The following is an 18,213-nucleotide window of genomic DNA, read 5'->3' as shown; positions in this document are numbered from 1 at the left end:
GATATTTTATCCATAATAGGAGTTCAACTTTTTACCCAGTTTCTTTGTTTACTCTTTGACTGTATTGATGGGCTTTTTTGTTGGCAGAAAAATTGGCATTTTGTATCACCCTAGTGTTCAGTTTGCTCTCTGGCAAGTCCTGGGCTTTGCCTCCTTAGAAAGTCCTCACAGAGCCTGCATGTGCCCCTCTCTGGAGCTGGGGGTGCCACCTTTGTCTTAACTCTGTTCCCCTCCTACTCATTTTTAAAATACCATAATGAGCCCTGGCTGATCTGGCTCAGCAGATTGAGCTCCGGCCTACAAACCAAAAGGTTGCCAGTTTGATTCTTGGTCAGGGCACCTGCCTGGGTTCTGGGCCAGGTCCCCACGTGGGGATGTGCAAGGGGCAACTGATCACACATTGATGTTTCTCTTCCTCTCTTTCTCCCTCTCTCTGAAAGTAAATAAATAAAATCTTTAAAATAGCACAGTGACCATCACACTGGAGTTGTCAGGGGCCTAGAGACTCCCTGTCCTTCCTGGATGCTCAGGGCAAGGGAGGGAGTGTGCATATATTTGCATTTCTCTCTGCTGAAGCCACTCAGGAAATGGAAAAGAAAAAAAAAAGCTGTCACATAGCACTTCCTGCCACAAAGCCTGCTGTGGCTCCCAAGGTGCTAAGGACAAAACCTATACCTCTTTCTTCCACCCACAAAGCCCTACCAATGCCTCTAAATGGGTCTTGGCACACTGTGTCTCTGCCACCCTGCCCTTCTCAGAAGCACTCTGACCTTCTCCAGCCTCCCAGACTTTGTCTGGGCTGTACCCTCTGCTGGAATTCCCCACACCTCCACATCACTCTCTGGCTAATCTTACCTGTCCATGGATTTTAGTATCAAAGTGGCTTCCTCCAGAAAGCCCTCCCAGATTCAAGGGTCTCTCCTAGCATCTTGGGGCCACTGCAACAATTCATGGGTAATAGGTTTGTTTATTGCTGTCTTCCCCAGGAGACCTTAAGCTCACCAGTCAGAGTGGGTATGCTCTGTTCCCTTCTGTGTCCTCAGTACCCTGCACACAGGAAGTGCCCAATAAATGTCTGTGGATGATTGAATTAAAGTCAACAAAATACATACCCAAGTCATTTTTTGGTCAAGACTTGTGATGGGATTACAGAGATAAAAGAATCCTCTAAGGTCTCCCCCCTATTTCTTTTTTTTAATCCTCACCCAAAGATACGTTTATTGATTTTAGAGAGAGAGGAAGAGGGAGAGAGACAGACAGACAAACATTGATGTGAGAGAGAAACCTTGATAGATTGCCTCCTGTACACACCCCGACCAGGGATCAAACTGCAACCTATGTATGTGCTGTGACTGGGAATTGAACCCACAACCTTTTGGTGTATGGGACGATGCTCTAACCAACTGAGCTATCCTGCAGAGCATCTTCTCAAATTTCTTTCTGGGGTTCATATCCTATTAAGGACACTGCCTGGATGCTGCCCTGGTCTCCTGCTTCCTCCACTCAGGACAGCCTCAGGGGTGTTAAAACAAACTATCAATCAGACCCTAACCCTGCTGCCCACCCTCCCTCCTCACCTCTTCTGGCCCAGGTCAGCCTCCTCTGCTCCTTAAACTGCTTAACTCATTCCTACCTCAGGGCTTTTGTTCTTGTGGGCCCTCTGCCAGGAGAGCTCTTTTGTCCTGCCTCAGGTCACAGCGGGATGGATCCCAGCCTTCCCAGAGTCCCACTGAGCCCTGACCTGTGCCTGTCCTTTCAGCTGGTGTTACCTGCTGTCCGTGATGATTAATTGCCTTCCTGCCAGACAGATGGTGAGGTGTGCCCTCAGGCAGACCCAGTTGCCTGGTTTGCACTGTTGCTAGGGCTGAGTGTAGGGCACCAGACACAGGGGTGGGGGTGGGGGTGGCCTTTGCCCCTCCCAGGGTCTCCTGGGAGAAATACCTAAGAGGAGAACTTGACCTGTGGGTTAACTTCCTGGCCTCCTTCCTGGGCAGATTCAGCCCAGTTCCCTTCCCTGAGTGTAAAATTAGTTACTGTGAATGTCCAACCTACACATGCCACAAATGGGTAAGCTGAGGCCTGGGGAGCCGGGTGTTGCTAGGGCCCCACAGAAAATGGGTCCGGAGCCTGCTGAGACTCCTGTGTGACCTGAGCCCTCCTCTGTGCTGTCCGCCTCTGGGTCCAGAGTCTCCAGCAGCTTGTCTGAGGAGAACCAATGATGTGCAGACTTCCGGAACTTTCTGTCCCTCCCCAGCTGGGCTCTCTCACCTCCCCACCCCCATCTCCACAAGGCCATGACTTTCGGTAAGTGACAGCCACTCAGGAAGCAGAGGGGCCCACACAGGAAAGAGCCCAGTGGGACTTTCCTTCCACTGCCACTGGGCTCTGCCTTCCCATCGTTAGCCCAGGGTCGCCACCTGCCAGGTAAGATCTGGTGGTTCCCTACGGCTCTGGCTGGGCACAGGGTGGATGGATGGTTGTGTCTGAGGATGTCCGGGGTGGAGGCAAGTTTGCCCTTCAGGCCTCCAAGGCCTGCTAGACAGATGTGAGCCTATATGGCTGGCTCTAGTGGCCTCTGGCAAAGCACTCTGGCCTCTGGGCCTCGACTTTGTCTGACATAAACGGAGGCTTCACATTCTCAGCTCTAGGGACCTGAATGAATCACTGTGTACTTGCCTGCAGAGAAACAGTTCCCAGCCCAGACCCTCCCAGTTCCCAGGCCAGAGCAGAGAGTTAGCAGCCGTTGTGGTATGTGGGAATTTTGGTGTTAAAACAGGGGCATTTGGGGGCCCCAAACCCTGGGTTTTCACCTCTGACTTTTCCTTTTTTTTTTTTTTTTTTAGCTTTTGATATTTAAATGATCATGGGTGGGTTTTTTGTTTTTTATTTTTTTTAAGATTTATTTTAAACATAAGATATGCTGTGTTTATTCTGTTTATATAAAAGTGCAAAGACAGGCAAGATCAGGTTGGGTGTTAGAAATAGGATAGTGGTCCCCTCTGTGAGGGGTGACAGGGGTCCCTGGGCTTCTGAGGCTGCAACTGTTACCTTTATTGGTCTGGGAGCTGGTGACACTGAGGTGTCCCGAGGGGAAAGTTCTTTCCCCACCCACCCTCCCTCACAGTAGCCACCAAACCACCTTGCCAGGGGACCTTCCTGTCTGGTTTAGCTGGCATTTGTTGAATGCTTGCTGGGCATACCACCAAGGATTGGATCAGTTACTGTGGATTAAATGCTTTGACACTTCCAGGTGGGCTCAGAGGACCACCTCACTGAGGCAGGTGGGGAGTCAGCTCATTTCACAGCAGACAGAGCTGGGCCCCAGTGGTGGGAGCACTGCTAGGCTCAGATGGCCAGGACATGGTGGGGCTGGGATTTGAACCTAGAGCCTGGGGTCTTCATCTACCCCAGCCCCAGGTTTATATTCTGGATGCATTAAAAATGCATTAATGCTGTCCCTCCCACCCCTATCCTCTACTATTATTTAGTAACATAGTTTTTTTTTACCCAACATTCTCTTTGAATTCTTCTTAATTCAGGGCAGTTAAGCGGATCTTGTCCAACTCCCCCACCTTTCCTTACTGGGTTCAGAGGCCAACCCCTCACCCTGCCCAGCAAGGGGCCTTGAGCTCTGGGGTTCCCCAAGGGTGACCATGAGAGAGCTGGGGGTTGGCATGTGTCAAACACTGTGAATAGAGGGCATTTTCCTCCTGGACTTCCTATTCTCAGGGCTTGAGATGTCCTGGGGGGCTCAGTGATGGGAGTGATGGAGACATAAATGGTGGTCCTGCTGGGGAGCCAGGGAGACAGCCACAGACACCCCTGTTGGCAGAGTCAGCACACTGTGTCTGGCCCCAGGGCATGAACCACATCAGATGCAGAAGCTTCCAGCTGCAAGTGCTTGAGTACCCCCTTCCATCACCAGCCCCACCGCGTCCCAAGAGGGACACCTTACTCCTATGTGCAAAAGCCAAAAGCTAGTACCCAACTGCTTCCTGTTAGGCAAGACGGTACATCTGTGATTAATTGCTCCTGCCTGCCTGAGGCAGTGGCTGAAGTGGGGCGGGGGGTGTAAGTGTAGAGGCTGGAGATTGACTGGAGGTGTCTGCCTTGGGCACCAACAGGAGTGTTCTGTGTGAATTCACACAGAGCTGGGTACAGAGTATCTTCCAGCCCTCAGCACAGCTCTCATCTGAGAGCTTAGGGGTCCTCACCCACCTTACGCACTCAGAACCCTTTCTCTCTCCCTCTGTCTCCATCTTTCTCTTTGTGTGTCTCTGTCCCTGTCTTTCTTCAGCTGAATACCTACCTCCTCCAGCAGCATCTCTGTTCCTCCCCAACCCACCCCACCTGGATCCAGGAACTTTGTAGTCTTGTTCCTTCTGCCCAGAACTGAGGGGCTGTCTCTTTCTGTCCAGGCCTGCTGCACCCATGGCACCTCCGAGTGAGGAGACGCCCTTGATCCCTCAGCGCTCTTGCAGCCTCTCGTCTTCAGAGGCTGCTGCCTTGCATGTGCTGCTGCCCCCTCGGGGCCCTGGGCCCCCTCAGCGCCTATCCTTCTCCTTTGGGGACCACTCGGCTGAAGAACTGTGTGTTCAGGCTGCTAAGGCCAGTGGTGAGTGGGTCCTTAAAATGCTGGGCTAGAGGGATGGGCAGGGGTGGGGGCCCAGATTGGGAGAGAGAATAGCTGCCAACCCGAGTAAGCCCTGGAGCTGGGGCTTTGAGGGATGGTTAGGAGTTTGGTAAGGGAGGAAGGTACAGAGCGGATGGCATGTGCAAACACTCAGAGGTGTGATAGCACAGGAGGGAAACCAATTGACCATCCCTCCAGGTAAAGTGTACAGTGGAAAGAGGTGCTCTGGGGACAGGGGTGGGGAGCCCTGAGAAGGTGGTGAGTGCATGGCTTCTCTCTTGAGAGCAACGGGGGACCCTGGAGTGTGTGAGCGGGGGATGGGGGACACACAGTGTCATAGCTAAGGGTGACAAAGAGCCCTATGGAACTGTGGGGGGGCTTCAGAGGACAGATGGAGAGACCAGGAGGGAGCTGATGGGGGTATCCCCTCAGGCATCCTGCCTGTGTACCACTCCCTCTTTGCTCTGGCCACGGAGGACCTGTCCTGCTGGTTCCCCCCAAGTCACATCTTCTCCGTGGAGGATGTGGGCACCCAGGTCCTTGTCTACAGGCTCCGGTAGGAAGCACTTCCCCCTCTACTCCCTGCAGGTGTGGGTTAGAGGATACCCGAATGGGATGTCTTTTGCGGAGGGCTTAGGAAATGGGAATTTAAAACAGAGATCCTATGATATATTATCTCCCTGTACCTCCCAGTGGGTGCCCCAGGGAGAGTGTGATCACTTCCCATTTCATATATAAGGAAACTGAGGTGAGAGAGGGTAGGTGGCTTGTCCACTTACACAGCAATTCATTGGCACACCCTGGGTTCTGTGAAGTCTTGGCACAGTCCTCTATCCCCCCAAACCCCCCATCCCAAGGTTCTTCCCTCCCCTACACAGCTTTTACTTCCCCAATTGGTTTGGGCTTGAGAAGTGTCACCGATTCGGGCTTCGAAAGGACTTGGCCAGTGCCATCCTTGACCTGCCAGTCCTGGAGCACCTATTTGCCCAGGTAGGAGTCTGTGTAGGGCTCAGCCTAGGGCTGGGGGTCCATAGAGCAACCTCAGGGGTGGCCTTGGCTGACCCTCCCTGTGGCAACCCAGGGATGGGGGGTCAGCCCAGGGATGGGGGTCTGCAGTACAACTTCAAGGCTCACAGTTGGGCTATGACCGGCCCCCAGCACCGCAACGACCTGGTGAGTGGCCATTTCCCTGTGGGCCTAAGCCTCAAGGAACAGGGAGAATGTCTCAGCCTGGCTGTGCTGGACCTGGCCCGTATGGCCTGTGAGCAGGCCCAGCGACCAGAGGAGCTGCTGAAGACCGTCAGGTAAGGGCCTCCTGGCTGTGGTGCCCAGCTGCTACCTGGGAATGAGCAAAGATGGCTTCACCATGGCATCCCTGAGCCCAGGAATCCCATAGGGCTCCCATTTAAAAGCCTGCATTGTGTCCATGTGATTCAAGCCTCTCAACCCAGGCCCATACCCCACTGAGGCTCCAGGGCCCTACCTCCTATCCCTAAATGGCTTGCCCGTGTCCCCGTCTGTCCTGTGGGCCCCAATGGCCCTCCCCACACTGAGGCCCTGACCCCATGCTTGTCACTAAGTGTGTCTCCATGTGCGCTTCATGCCCCACAGGGCGGCCACACTACAGCCCCTCAACAACAGCATGGGTTGGTGTGTGTCCCTGTCAGTCCCAGGGTGGTGACTCCTTCCCACACTGAGAGTCCACTCCCCCCACTCGCAGCTACAAGACCTGCCTGCCTCCCAGCCTGCATGACCTGATCCAGGGCCTGAGCTTTGTCACTCGGAGGCGCATCCGGAGGCGGGTGCGCCAGGCTCTGTGCCGCGTGGCCGCCTGCCACGCTGATAGGCACTCACTCATGGTCAAATACATCATGGACCTGGAGCGACTGGACCCGGCCAGGACCACTGAGACCTTCCTCGTGGGCCTCCCTGGGGCTGCTGGTAGTCAGGACGCGTCAGGGCTGCTCCGGGTGTCTGGTGGCAGCGGCATTGCCTGGAGTCCAGGAACACAGGAGGTGCAAGCAGACGCTGGGTGGGGCCAATGACGGGGGCGGGGCTCGTGATCATTGGTTGGTGTGGTTCAAGCTTCGAAGAGGGTCTGGGGGCTCAGAGGAAGCAGACGCCCACCCTTTGTCCTCCTCCTCCCTCCCAGGTCTTCCAGCCTTTCTGCGACTTTCCAGAAATCGTGGACATCAGCATCAAGCAGGCCTCGCGAGTTGGCCCGAGTGGGGAACACCGCCTGGTCACCATCACCAGGACAGACAACCAAATCCTGGTGGGTGTTGGACCTTCTCCCCTCCTGGCCTCCCCAAGGGCAGGGACCGCAACGGGAGCTAACGCGGCCTCTTGTAGGAGGCCGAGTTCCCGGGGCTGCCAACTTCGTTGTCCTTCGTGGCACTAGTCGACGGCTACTTCCGGCTGACCACCGACTCCCAGCACTACTTTTGCAAGGAAGTGGCGCCTCCGCGGCTCCTGGAGGAGGTAGCGCAGCAGTGCCATGGCCCCATCACGTAAGCACCCCCCTCCCAGCCAGCCCTCAGCAGTCAGGCCTGCCTGGGCCCAAATCCTGGTCACTCCTCTTCTTGGTGCCTCAATGTCCTCACCTACCAGGAGCCATAGCCAGTGCTCAAATAGGCTGGGGTCTCCATTCTGCTGTCCAGGGCAGCCTCTTCCCTCCCTCTGACTCCTGGGGTTCCAGGGCCATTTCTTCTTGTTTAATCTCTTAGGCAGAAACCCATTTTTTGACCCATTTTTTAAATAGAGGGGTGGGGGGAATGTTACCAGGTGAGGGTCCCAGGGCTTCAGAGATCAGAATTAGAACCCAGGTCTGGCTTGGTTTCTCTGCCTCCATCTCCATCTTGGAATCTCTGTCCACTCCCATCTTTCCCCAAGCCTGGATTTTGCCATCAACAAGCTCAAGACTGAGGGCTCCCTTCCCGGCTCCTATGTTCTCCGTCGCAGCCCCCAGGATTTCAGCAGCTTCCTCCTCACTGTTTGTGTGCAGGTCAGTCCACTACTAGGAGCCAGGAAGGGAGGGAGGGCTTCCTGGAGGAGGTGAGATTTTAGTTGAGACCTGAAAAATGTGTGAGCATTTGCTTCTTGAAGAAGGGAAGGGAAAAGATATCCCCAGTGGAGGAAAACAGCATATGAAAAGCCTTGGGGATCACAATGAGCCTGTAGTGCTCAAGGAAAAGGGAGAGAGGGGGAGTGGGGGGTGCTGCCTACTCCCACTCAGGGATCACTCCTCCTTGCAGACACCCCTGGGCCCTGATTACAAGGGCTGCCTTATCCGGTGCGACCCCACAGGAACCTTCTCCCTGGCTGGCCTTGGCCGACCGCACAGCAGTCTTCGAGAACTCCTGGCAGCCTGCTGGGATGGTGGGCTGCATATAGATGGGGTTGCACTGAGCCTCACCTTCTGTTGCACCCCTAGGCCCAAAGGTGAGCCCATCCTCTCCTCTGAGCTGAGCAGTTGATTTGGGGCCTTGCCTTTCTGTTTGTCACACCTCTTGTGTGTCAAGAGCCAGAACATGCTGGTCAAAGTGTTTTAGGGAAGAAAAGTTGACTTCTTGGTTTGTGGGATTACAGTACTGCCTTCAGGCATAGCTGAATCCAGAAGTTGAATCTGGGGATGTCACTAGCACTTAGTCTCTCTTCATCTCTTGCCTTTTCCTCTGGAAGCATTTCCCTCTGAGACAAACCCCTGGGATGGGACACTCTGAGGTCTGAGTTCTTAGTCTCCCTGAATCCCTAGCAGCACTGAGAACTGGTTGCCCATACTGCTGGTTGCTCGTTGGCGCCCCCTGCAGGGTTCCTTCCCTGTGTCTCCCTCCCACACCCCAACCTTGGGGCTACCTGGAGTCTCCTTTCAAGTAAACCACATGCCCTGGAGTCCTCATCTCAGGATTGGTTTCCAGAGGAGACTCGAAGCTAAGACAGGGAGTGAACAAACCTTTGAGGACCTCTGTTTTTCTCTCTCCACTCCCTCATCATAGAAAAGTCCAATCTGATTGTGGTCAGGAGAGGTTGCAGTCCACCCACATCATCCCCTGTTCCGCCCCACTCAGGATGCCAGCTGAGTCAGATGACATTTCACAAGATCCCCGTTGACAGCCTGGAGTGGGTAAGGGGTCCTAGGGAATGGGAGTTGGGGGCTTCAGTTGGAGTCTAGAGACCTGATCTCCATCTCTGCTGTGTGGCCTCAGGTGTGTGATGTAACCTCTGTGCTTCTGTTGCATCATCTGTAAAATGGGGCCAGTGCCTGTGCCTTGCTCAGGCCAGTGGGATGTGTGTGTGCAGAACTCCACAGGAGCCCCCTTACTGGCCTCTCATGTCCCTTCACCCTCCAGCATGAGAACCTGGGTCATGGATCCTTCACCAAGATTTACCGGGGATGTCGCCATGACTCCGTGGACGGGGAGCCTCGGAAGACAGAGGTGCTGCTCAAAGTGTTGGAGGCTAAGCATAAGAACTGCACGGAGGTGAGCAGATGGGGACCAGGCCTTTGTGGTCAGGGCTGGCTGGAGAGAGGTTCATGGAGTCAGAGACATTTAAAAACACAGAAATGTAGGTACAGCATCTCCAAATGATGAAATACAGAAGGGTTGGGGAATATAGATGCAAATGGAGAGAGTACACCAGACTGTGGGAACAGTCAGTGCAAGGGTCCTGAGGCAGGACCGAGCGTGGCACATTTAAAGAGCAGCGAGGAAACCAGTGGGCCAGAGATGAGTAAGCAAAGGATAGGGGGGTGAGGTAGGTGGAGGCATCAGAGGGGCTGGACCCCCAAATCTCTCATTTATCTGTGAAAGATTCAAGGTAGACTACAGTGGGCACTTCCAGCTGCCATCAGAAATTTATGATACAGAATGCTGTGTGCACTCACGGTGGGCTCCAGGGACAGAGGAGGTTGGGGCCAGGCCTCCTCCTGAGGCAGGTTTGTATGAAGCAAGTTTGGGGTCTCTGGTTGGACCCTGGAGTAGGAGGAACCCATGTGTCTTCTCTCCCTCTTGGCCTCCCCAGTCATTCCTGGAAGCAGCGAGCTTGATGAGCCAAGTGTCATACCAGCATCTCGTGTTGCTTCATGGCGTGTGCATGGCCGGAGACAGTGAGAGACCCTCGTGCCCCACCCCTGCTCTGCCTCATTGAATCTATGGCAGCATTAGAAGTACACATACAGCCCTGGCTGGTGTGGCTTAGTGGATTAATTGTTGGCCTGCAAACCAAAGGGTTGCCAGTTCTATTCCCAGTCAGGGTACATTCCTGGTTTGCAGGTCAGGTCCCCAGCTGGGGGCAAGCAAGAGGCAACCATATATTGATGTTTCTCTCCCTTTCTTTCTCCCTCCCTTCCACTCTCTCTAATGATAAATAAATAAATAAAAATTTAAAAAAGAAATACACATACAGGGACTATCACCCTATACATAGGCCCCTCAATTGTCACTCCTTGGGCAGCAGCTCCAGGCTTCTGCCAATACCCAGCCCCTAGAGCTATCTCAAGCCAGACCTATGACTATACCCCCTCTTCAATTTTGTAAGGGGCACATTGCCTCTCAAGCCTCCATTTTATCCATTTAGTTCAGCCCAGTATGTGTCAGGAGTTGGGGGCACAGCAGAGAATGTGACAGGCTGGCAGGGTGATTGATATATGATCATGTGTGACAGGGACAGTGCAGGGCACCTGTAATGGTCAGAGGCCACTGACAGCCCAGAGGTCAGACAATGGTTCCGGGAAGGTAAGGATACATAGGAATTAGGGAAGAGAGGGAAGAAGGGTGTTCTAGACAGCAGACACAAACTATACAAAGAGCTAGAAGTGAAATACAAAGAGAGCTCAGAGCCTTCCAGGCATTTCATGCAGGCAGTTCTGAGATGGGAGATGGGGAGGTAGAGAGGTGAGTAGGGTAAGGATGGAGGAGCAGGGAAGGGAACAGTCAGAGCAGAGTGACTCATGAGGGTGGAGTGGGGGCAGAGCCTGTTGCACACAGTTCTGCCTCCAAACCCTGCCCCTCCCTGTGCTGCTGCCAGGCATCATGGTGCAGGAATTTGTACACCTGGGAGCATTGGACACATATCTACGCAAGTGTGGCCATCTGGTGCCAGCCAGCTGGAAGCTGCAGGTGATCAAACAGCTGGCCTATGCCCTCAACTATCTGGTGAGCGCTCCTGTCTGCTTCCTCCTCCATTCAGAGAGAGGAGGGGGAATTGAGGGTGGGCTCTGCAGTATGGATAGCAGTTTGCCAAGGGTGCAAGAGGGCATTTTAGACTGAGGGAACAGCATATGTACAGGATCAGAGATGTAAGAACAGAAGGGAACAGCTGGTCACCTGTGGATTTCGGAGAGTAGTGAACAATGAGACTGGGCAGCGGGGGAAGGCTTCCCAAAGAGCTGGGGCCTTGAAGGTTGAGTAGGAGTTCATCATGAGGAAAAAGGAAGCAGGGCATGTCAGGCTGAGAGAATAGCCCAGGCAAAGGCCTGTAGCTGAGAGGGTATGTCCCATATCTGGAGTGCATCAGGAAGTTCAGTTGGCAGGAGTCCAGGGTGGGGATATGGAAGAAAGCTCACGGGATGAATGAACAAGGGCTGGATTTATAAAGGCCTTAAATGCCAGGCTAGGACCTTTGACTTTATCTTGAAGGCAATGAGTCACAGGGGGAGAACAGTGTTTGAGAAGGGGAGGGACAGAGTCATATTATAGGGGGTAGACTAGAAGAGGCCAGACAGGCTGCCTAGTAATCTAGGAAGATTCTGGAGTATGGTCAGAGCAGTACCAGTTGGGCTTTGAAGGATGTGTAGGAGTTTATCAGCAGTATGTTCACTCATCAAACCCTCCCTTTTTCCCGGCCCACTTAGGAGGACAAAAGCCTCACCCATGGCAATGTCTCAGCCCGTAAGGTGCTCCTCGCCCGGGAGGGGTCTGACGGTAGCCTGCCTTTCATCAAACTGAGTGATCCTGGTGTCAGTCCCACTGTGCTAAGCCTTGAGAGTAAGTGCACAAGGGTGGAGGGTGGAGGGACCTTGTGGGGCAAGGAAGAGATCCCTGATGCCATCTTTGTGCCCCCCCCACCAGTGCTCACTGACAGGATCCCTTGGGTGGCCCCTGAATGTCTCCAGGAGGCCCGGACACTTGGCTTGGAAGCTGACAAGTGGGGCTTCGGCGCCACAGTCTGGGAGGTGTTCAGTGGTGTCACAATGCTAATCAGTACCATGGATCCTGCGAAGGTCAGAGTCCCCCTTTGACAGAGGGGTAGACTAAAGTTCAACTTGGGGAGCATGGGTCTCGGAAGGCCTCTGAGGATGCACCAGGGATAACGAGCTCTTCCTCCCACCCTCAGAAGCTCCAATTTTATGAGGAACGGCAACAGCTGCCTGCCCCCAAGTGGATGGAGCTGGCCCTTCTCATCCAACAGTGCATGACCTATGAGCCAGGCCACAGGCCCTCCTTTCGTGCTATCATCCGTGACCTGAACAACCTCATTACATCAGGTGCTCCCTGAGCCAGGCAGGGTGGGCAGGACCTGCATGTGGTATTGGGCCCAGTGGAAGCAGAGCCCAGCCTGTGTGCCTGATACAACTGGAGTGTTGGTGACTGTAACAGTCAGCATGACCTTGACACTTGCTGTAACAAACAGGCCCCTGAGCTCAGGGTTGAACATGATGGGTGTTTAGTTCTCAGTCAGAGAAGGAGTACAGGTCAATAGGCACCCCTCCCTTTGTGGTTCCACTCATCCCATGGCCTCAGGTCTCTGTTGGATCCCCTAAAGACAAGAGAAAGAGTGCGGAGGGTCCCAGGCTAGGTTTCCATAGGCCAGGCCTGAAGGGGTACTCAGCACATCTCTTCCATCAGCCTGAGCTCAGTCAAGTGACCACAGCTCACAGCAGTGGAGTCTGGGAAGGCCCTTTGGTCTCCATAGCAATGTGTAGTTGCAGAGGGTGTGCACTGCCTAAGGGAGGTGCCTTGGCCCAGAGGGTACCTTTTCCAACCCTGCAAAGTACCTTTGACTCACAGTGGCCCTGTCATAATGCACAGAGAAGGTAAGGATGAAGATCAAGGTCATATAGCAAATCAGCTTAAGGCCCAATGCACTGCACACTCACTGCCTGTGGTCCCCAGATTATGAGCTCCTCTCGGACCCCACACCTGGTACCCTGGCACCCCATGATGGACTTTGGAATGGCGCCCAGCTCTATGCCTGCCAGGACCCTACCATCTTTGAGGAGAGACACCTCAAGTACATTTCTCAACTGGGCAAGGTGAGGTGGGCCGGGCTGGGTTGGGCAGGGTGGCACCTAGACACATGGACACTAGCCCCGCTGCCCCTCAGGGCAACTTTGGCAGCGTGGAACTGTGCCGCTATGACCCACTGGGAGACAACACAGGAGCCCTGGTGGCTGTGAAGCAGCTGCAGCACAGCGGGCCAGACCAGCAGAGGGACTTCCAGCGGGAGATCCAGATCCTCAAAGCCCTGCACAGCGACTTTATTGTCAAGTATCGTGGTGTCAGCTATGGCCCAGGTGCACCCCTTCCCAAACGGGTACTCTTCAATCCCACATCGTCATCCTCCCACAGTACCACTTTGGGGTGGTCTGATAACACCAGTAGGCTCTATGGTCCCTCTTTATCCAACTCTATCCATTCGAATCCCAGCTCTATCCCTTAGGAGCAGGATGATCTTGGGCCAGTGATTTCTTTCTGAGTTTCAACTTACCCACCTGAAAAATGGGTCATTATATGGTGTCAGTGAATCGGTGCATATAGTAGAAAGTACTCAAGAGACATCAGCGATGTGTTGTTGCCTTTCCCTTATATGGAAAGCAATACTGAGTCCAGGAAGAATGCACTCTGAACAGGAGGAAGAACGAGGAGGGTAGTAGACAGAGTTGGGCCCTGTGATAACTGCTCCATCCTCCTCTGCCTCCTAGGCCGCCAGAGCCTGAGACTGGTCATGGAATACCTGCCCAGTGGCTGCCTACGTGACTTCCTCCAGCGGCACCGTGTGCGCCTGGATGCCAGCTGCCTGCTCCTCTACGCCTCGCAGATCTGCAAGGTGCGGGGCGGAAGCTCTGGGACCTGCAGAGCCGAGCTGCCTAGCCTTGGGTGGGAGTCTGTGTGGAGTCGTGGGGAAAGCTTAAGGTTGATGTTTGGGGTCCAGGTCAGGTTGAAAGTGGGATTGAGTTAGGGCTAAGGTCAGAACTGGAGTGCAGGATGGGACAGGGATGGGGTTAAGCTTGGGGGTCTGGGTTGGGTTCCCGTTGGATTCTAGGTCAGGCTCAGGGCCCCTTGCTGAGTCATCCTGGGGTCGGTACCCCATGACCGCCCGCAGGGCATGGAGTACCTGGGCTCCCGCCGCTGTGTGCACCGTGACCTGGCAGCGCGTAATATCCTGGTGGAGAGTGAGACGCACGTCAAGATCGCTGACTTTGGCCTCGCCAAGCTGCTGCCACTGGACAAAGACTATTACGTTGTCCGAGAGCCTGGCCAAAGCCCCATCTTCTGGTGGGAACCCAGCCCGGCCCTGGCCCCGCTCCACAGCTGCAGCTGACCCCTAAACCCCTCCCTGGCCCCCACTAATCCTTTCCACTACCCTGGCTCCTCCCTTACACCCAATGTTCTGACTCAACCTCTCCTCTTTACTGCTCTGGGCCCGCCATAGACCCTCCCCTCCCACTGTCCTGGCCCCACCCAGGCCACGCCCCTCCCAGTGTGCTGGCTGCATCCCTCCTCATTGGCACCAGTACCTCTTCTCCCCACAACTACAGCCACAGAGTTGACTCCCCTCATCCAAGTCCCGCCGGCGCTGGCCCGAGAATCACCCCCGTCCCACAGTTGGAAACAGAGACCCCACAGCTGGAGTCTGACCTCATAGTCCCACTTGCCCTGGACAGCTTCTCTAGCCCAAGGCTGCTGCTTTCCTGTCCGCTGCCAGGTGCTCACACCCCAAGGATTCCCTGTCCCCTCCAGGTATGCCCCAGAGTCCCTCTCAGACAACATCTTCTCGCGCCAGTCGGATGTCTGGAGTTTTGGGGTTGTTCTGTATGAGCTGTTCACCTACAGCGACAAGAGCTGCAGCCCCTCTGCTGTGAGTCTGCATCCTGGGTCCCTAGCACCCTCCTCCCCCACCCCTTTGCTGTGGCTGACCTCCTCCCCACAGGCAGCCCCCTGCCACAGAGGACTCTCCCCTCTCCCCACCATGGATGAGCCCCTTCACTATGGCTTACCCCCCGAATCACTGGCTGACCCTGTCCCCTCCATTATGGAATGTTCCTTCCTCACCATGGGTGCTCCCCCTTGGCCCCAGGAGTTCCTGCGGATGATGGGATGTGAGCGAGATGTCCCAGCTCTCTGCCGTCTCCTGGACCTCCTGGCAGAGGGCCAGAGGCTGCCTGTACCTCCGGCCTGCCCTGGTGAGGTGAGCCCTTGTTGGGACTGACTCAGTCCACACTGAGGTCTTGGGCAAGCCAGCTGGCCTCTCTGAATCGCTTCACCATGTTGTCTCTTGGTTGAGAGCTCCTGCTGGGGCATGAGGCTGAGCATATTCAGAGCTGCAGTTTACCCATATCCGAAATGGAAATAACAGTGCCTTATAGGGCAGGAGAAGATCAGAGGAATTAACACCATCCTGTGCTCTGCTCAGAGCCCAGCACACAGTCGGCATTCAGTAAAATGGTAGGGACTCTTGTGGTTTATCATCACAACTTCTGTGTAAGTTTCTGCCATGCAGTTAGTCATTTGTAAATTAATTTGCTTGGGCCACAAACATTTATGGAGCACCGACTGTGTGCTGTTGTCAGAGACTCAGTAGGGTCCTCCCAGTAACCAGCAGAAGCTAACACGAACATTCTGGTGGGAAAGAGATGAACAGGGTGAAGTGATGGGAGAGGGGTGGTTAGGAAGGGCCTCCTAGATGGGGTGATACCTGGAGGAGGAGCCCACCCATGGGGAGAATTGGCAAGAGGGCTTTCTCAGTGGAGGACACAGCAACTGTAAAGGCCCTGAGTCAGGAATGAGCTTGGTGCATTTCAATAATGATATAGCTGCGTGGAACAAGGGAGGAAGTAATGGAGGAAAGGAGGCAGAGGAGGGGGTGGGTGAGATTTTGTTCTAAGACCCATAGGGAGCCATGGGAGGCTTTAGAGCAGGAGAGAGATGGAGTCTAAGTATATTTTAAAACTATGAACAAGAGTCATGTCCTTCCTACCACTTTCTGTGACTGTTGCCTCCTCCTACCCCCTTAGGTTCATGAGCTCATGAAGCTGTGCTGGGCTCCTAGCCCACAAGACCGGCCATCCTTCAGCACCCTGGGCCCCCAGCTGGATGCACTCTGGAGTGGAAGCCGGGGGTAGTATCCGGAGGCATGATGCACCCCCCTTCCCTGCTTGTCTGGAGGAAGAACCCTACTCATTGTTATTTTTACATCTCCTGCGCACAGACATCTGGGTCTGTGGACTGACTGTGTGTGTTTGGGCAGGAAGCTGCTCCTCCAGGCCTCTTGTCTCACGGAGACCCCCATGAGTCAAATGACATTGCGTTTAGGGGACGTCCCTGGCTTACGGAACAACAGCAGCCTCATGGTCTTTGGAACTTGTAAAGATTCAAGATAGATGCCTTGATCGGGCCCACTGAGTCCTGCCCTTAGAAGCGAGGGACACATTTAAGCTCCTCTCATTTTCCCATCCTCTCAGGATGTCTTCCTGTCTCATTTCCAGCAGGGACATTGTGTAGCTTTAAATATATATCAGGCTTCTGTTCTCGCATCCTGTTCTCACTGGAGGAAGCCAAGGACAAGAGCAGCTGCTTTGGTTGGAAATTCACTTTTTGGGGAAGCAAGTGCAACTGGTATTGTGTCAGAGGCCAGGACAGGCCAGGGTCCCAGTTCACCCTAACTGTAGCTCAGGGCTTGTTTCCCACCTGTACACCGGGACCCTTTCTGTCTTGACCAGAGGTTTACCCATTGATGACTCTGGAGCCTGACAGGAGCTTTTCAGCAGTTGAGGGACAGAAAGACCATCTTGGCAGAGGGAACAGCAAAACAAGAAGGAGGAGGCTCAGAGTGCAGAGTTCGTTGGAGCCCATGGTTCTGCCACTTCTTTCCTGTGTGACAGTGCACAAGTTGCTTCCCCTCTCTGGGTTCCAGTTCCATAGTGCTGGTCCCTCAGCTGCGCAGTGTCAGCTTCTAGAGTCTCATGCAGGTTAAGCCCTATGATACTTTGGCATCCCTGGAAAGCCCTTATTCATCTCTCAACACCTCAGCTCTGACCTCCATGAAGCCTTCCTGAGTGTGCTCCTGCTAATCCCTGCAAGCCCTGTACTTCCTTGTGACCCTAGGGCTCAGATGGTGACTGTGTCTAGCTCTGTCTCCTCCTCCAACCTGGAGGCTCTGTGGGGGCTGGGCTTGGGTGGACACAGAGGGGACTCTGGGGTGTTTGTTGAATGAATAAAGGACTTCAGTAAAAGGGATGGTTTGTTGCTGGACTTTGGTGATGGGGAAACTTGGTGAGGGGTGTGAGCTGAGAAGGAATGTGGCTAGGGCTAAGGGATAGAGACTGCTGGGGGGCATCGTGAGGGCCTTAGGACAGTCTGCAGGAGGAGAGACAGCAGGGCGGGGCGTTGGCTGGGCCTCTGGATGGTAGAAGCCCTCCCCCTGGCCCCATCTGCTGGCCTTGGCTCTGTCCTGGAGAGCTGATTACAGGCTTTTGGTGGGTGGAGGGAACAGGCTGTTCTGTGAGGGTCAGAGGGCAAGGCCCAGTGGGAAGGCTAGTCTGTGGGGAGGGGTTCAACCTCAGGAGGGCCAAGCTAGTCCCCTGTATGCTCCTTAGGACTGCTGGAAACACATGGAGAGTGACAGAGAAAGAGAGAGAGGAAAGACAGAGAGTGGGAGGAAGGGAGAGAGAGAGCAGGGGAGAGAGATGAAGACAGAGATGTCTCAGCCCAGGACAGGCTGTAGCTTTGGTAAAAAGCACAGAGTGAGTGTCAGGAGCGGGGTGGGGGCATTGAAGGGCTGCTCTAAGCTTAGGCAAGGCCAGGTTTTCAGCTCAGACTCTCTGCCTTAGTTTCCTTTCTTGGTAAAACAAGGGCATAAGGCCTCCTGGGCACTGGGCTGGTACCCAGTAGTTGCTGAGCAAATGCAGCTGCCTTTATTCTCTGCCTAGCCCAAGGGAGAAGCAGAGCTGGCCAGCACCCCCAGCCCCAGAGTCCACCCTCCTGCAACCTTGGGCGCATGTGGGGTCCCCTCTCTGAGCCTCAAGTTTCCTTATGTGTACAATAATATCAACAAGATCCTTGATGCTCCTGGTCTCAGTTGGCTGAATGCCCACCCTCAACCACTACCACCTTGTGAGATTATTATTTCTCAGTTTGTCTATTTCACTCTTTAAAATGGTTAAAAATAATAATAAAGACTCCTCAGCCAGAGGTCCATTTGAGGAAGGTACACCAAGGCCCTGGCCCAAGGAGAGAGACCCTCACTGTTTTGTGCCAGTCTCAGCCTATCAATAAGCAACGTTGCAGCTGGACAACCCCTGTGTTTCTTATTATGATTACAAGACAGCATGAGGAACCACCAGGGAACTTTAGGAAAAA

General features: G+C 54.2%; 1 protein-coding gene across 1 annotated transcript; it reads left to right on the top strand.

The window, feature by feature from the left end:
• Window positions 1-2,308: 2,308 nt before the first annotated feature.
• JAK3 (Janus kinase 3) lies at window positions 2,309-17,091 on the top strand. Its single transcript, XM_090289938.1, has 24 exons — window positions 2,309-2,424; window positions 4,419-4,615; window positions 5,066-5,189; window positions 5,512-5,623; window positions 5,792-5,937; window positions 6,354-6,648; window positions 6,786-6,908; window positions 6,986-7,143; window positions 7,526-7,637; window positions 7,888-8,074; window positions 8,629-8,756; window positions 8,983-9,114; window positions 9,656-9,740; window positions 10,661-10,788; window positions 11,487-11,619; window positions 11,704-11,855; window positions 11,969-12,119; window positions 12,748-12,887; window positions 12,959-13,148; window positions 13,557-13,681; window positions 13,958-14,130; window positions 14,596-14,713; window positions 14,933-15,043; window positions 15,870-17,091. The coding sequence occupies exons 2-24, from the start codon at window positions 4,432-4,434 to the stop codon at window positions 15,975-15,977; spliced, it is 3,315 nt and encodes a 1,104-aa protein (XP_090146064.1). The 5' UTR covers window positions 2,309-2,424; window positions 4,419-4,431; the 3' UTR covers window positions 15,978-17,091.
• Window positions 17,092-18,213: the final 1,122 nt, after the last annotated feature.

Source organism: Furipterus horrens, unplaced genomic scaffold (genome assembly GCF_987537825.1).
Source record: "Furipterus horrens unplaced genomic scaffold, mFurHor1.1.pri manual_scaffold_10, whole genome shotgun sequence".
Lineage (NCBI taxonomy): Eukaryota > Metazoa > Chordata > Mammalia > Chiroptera > Furipteridae > Furipterus > Furipterus horrens.
The sequence above is the reverse complement of the archived record's forward strand: the minus strand, read 5'-3'. Positions and strand labels throughout refer to the sequence as shown.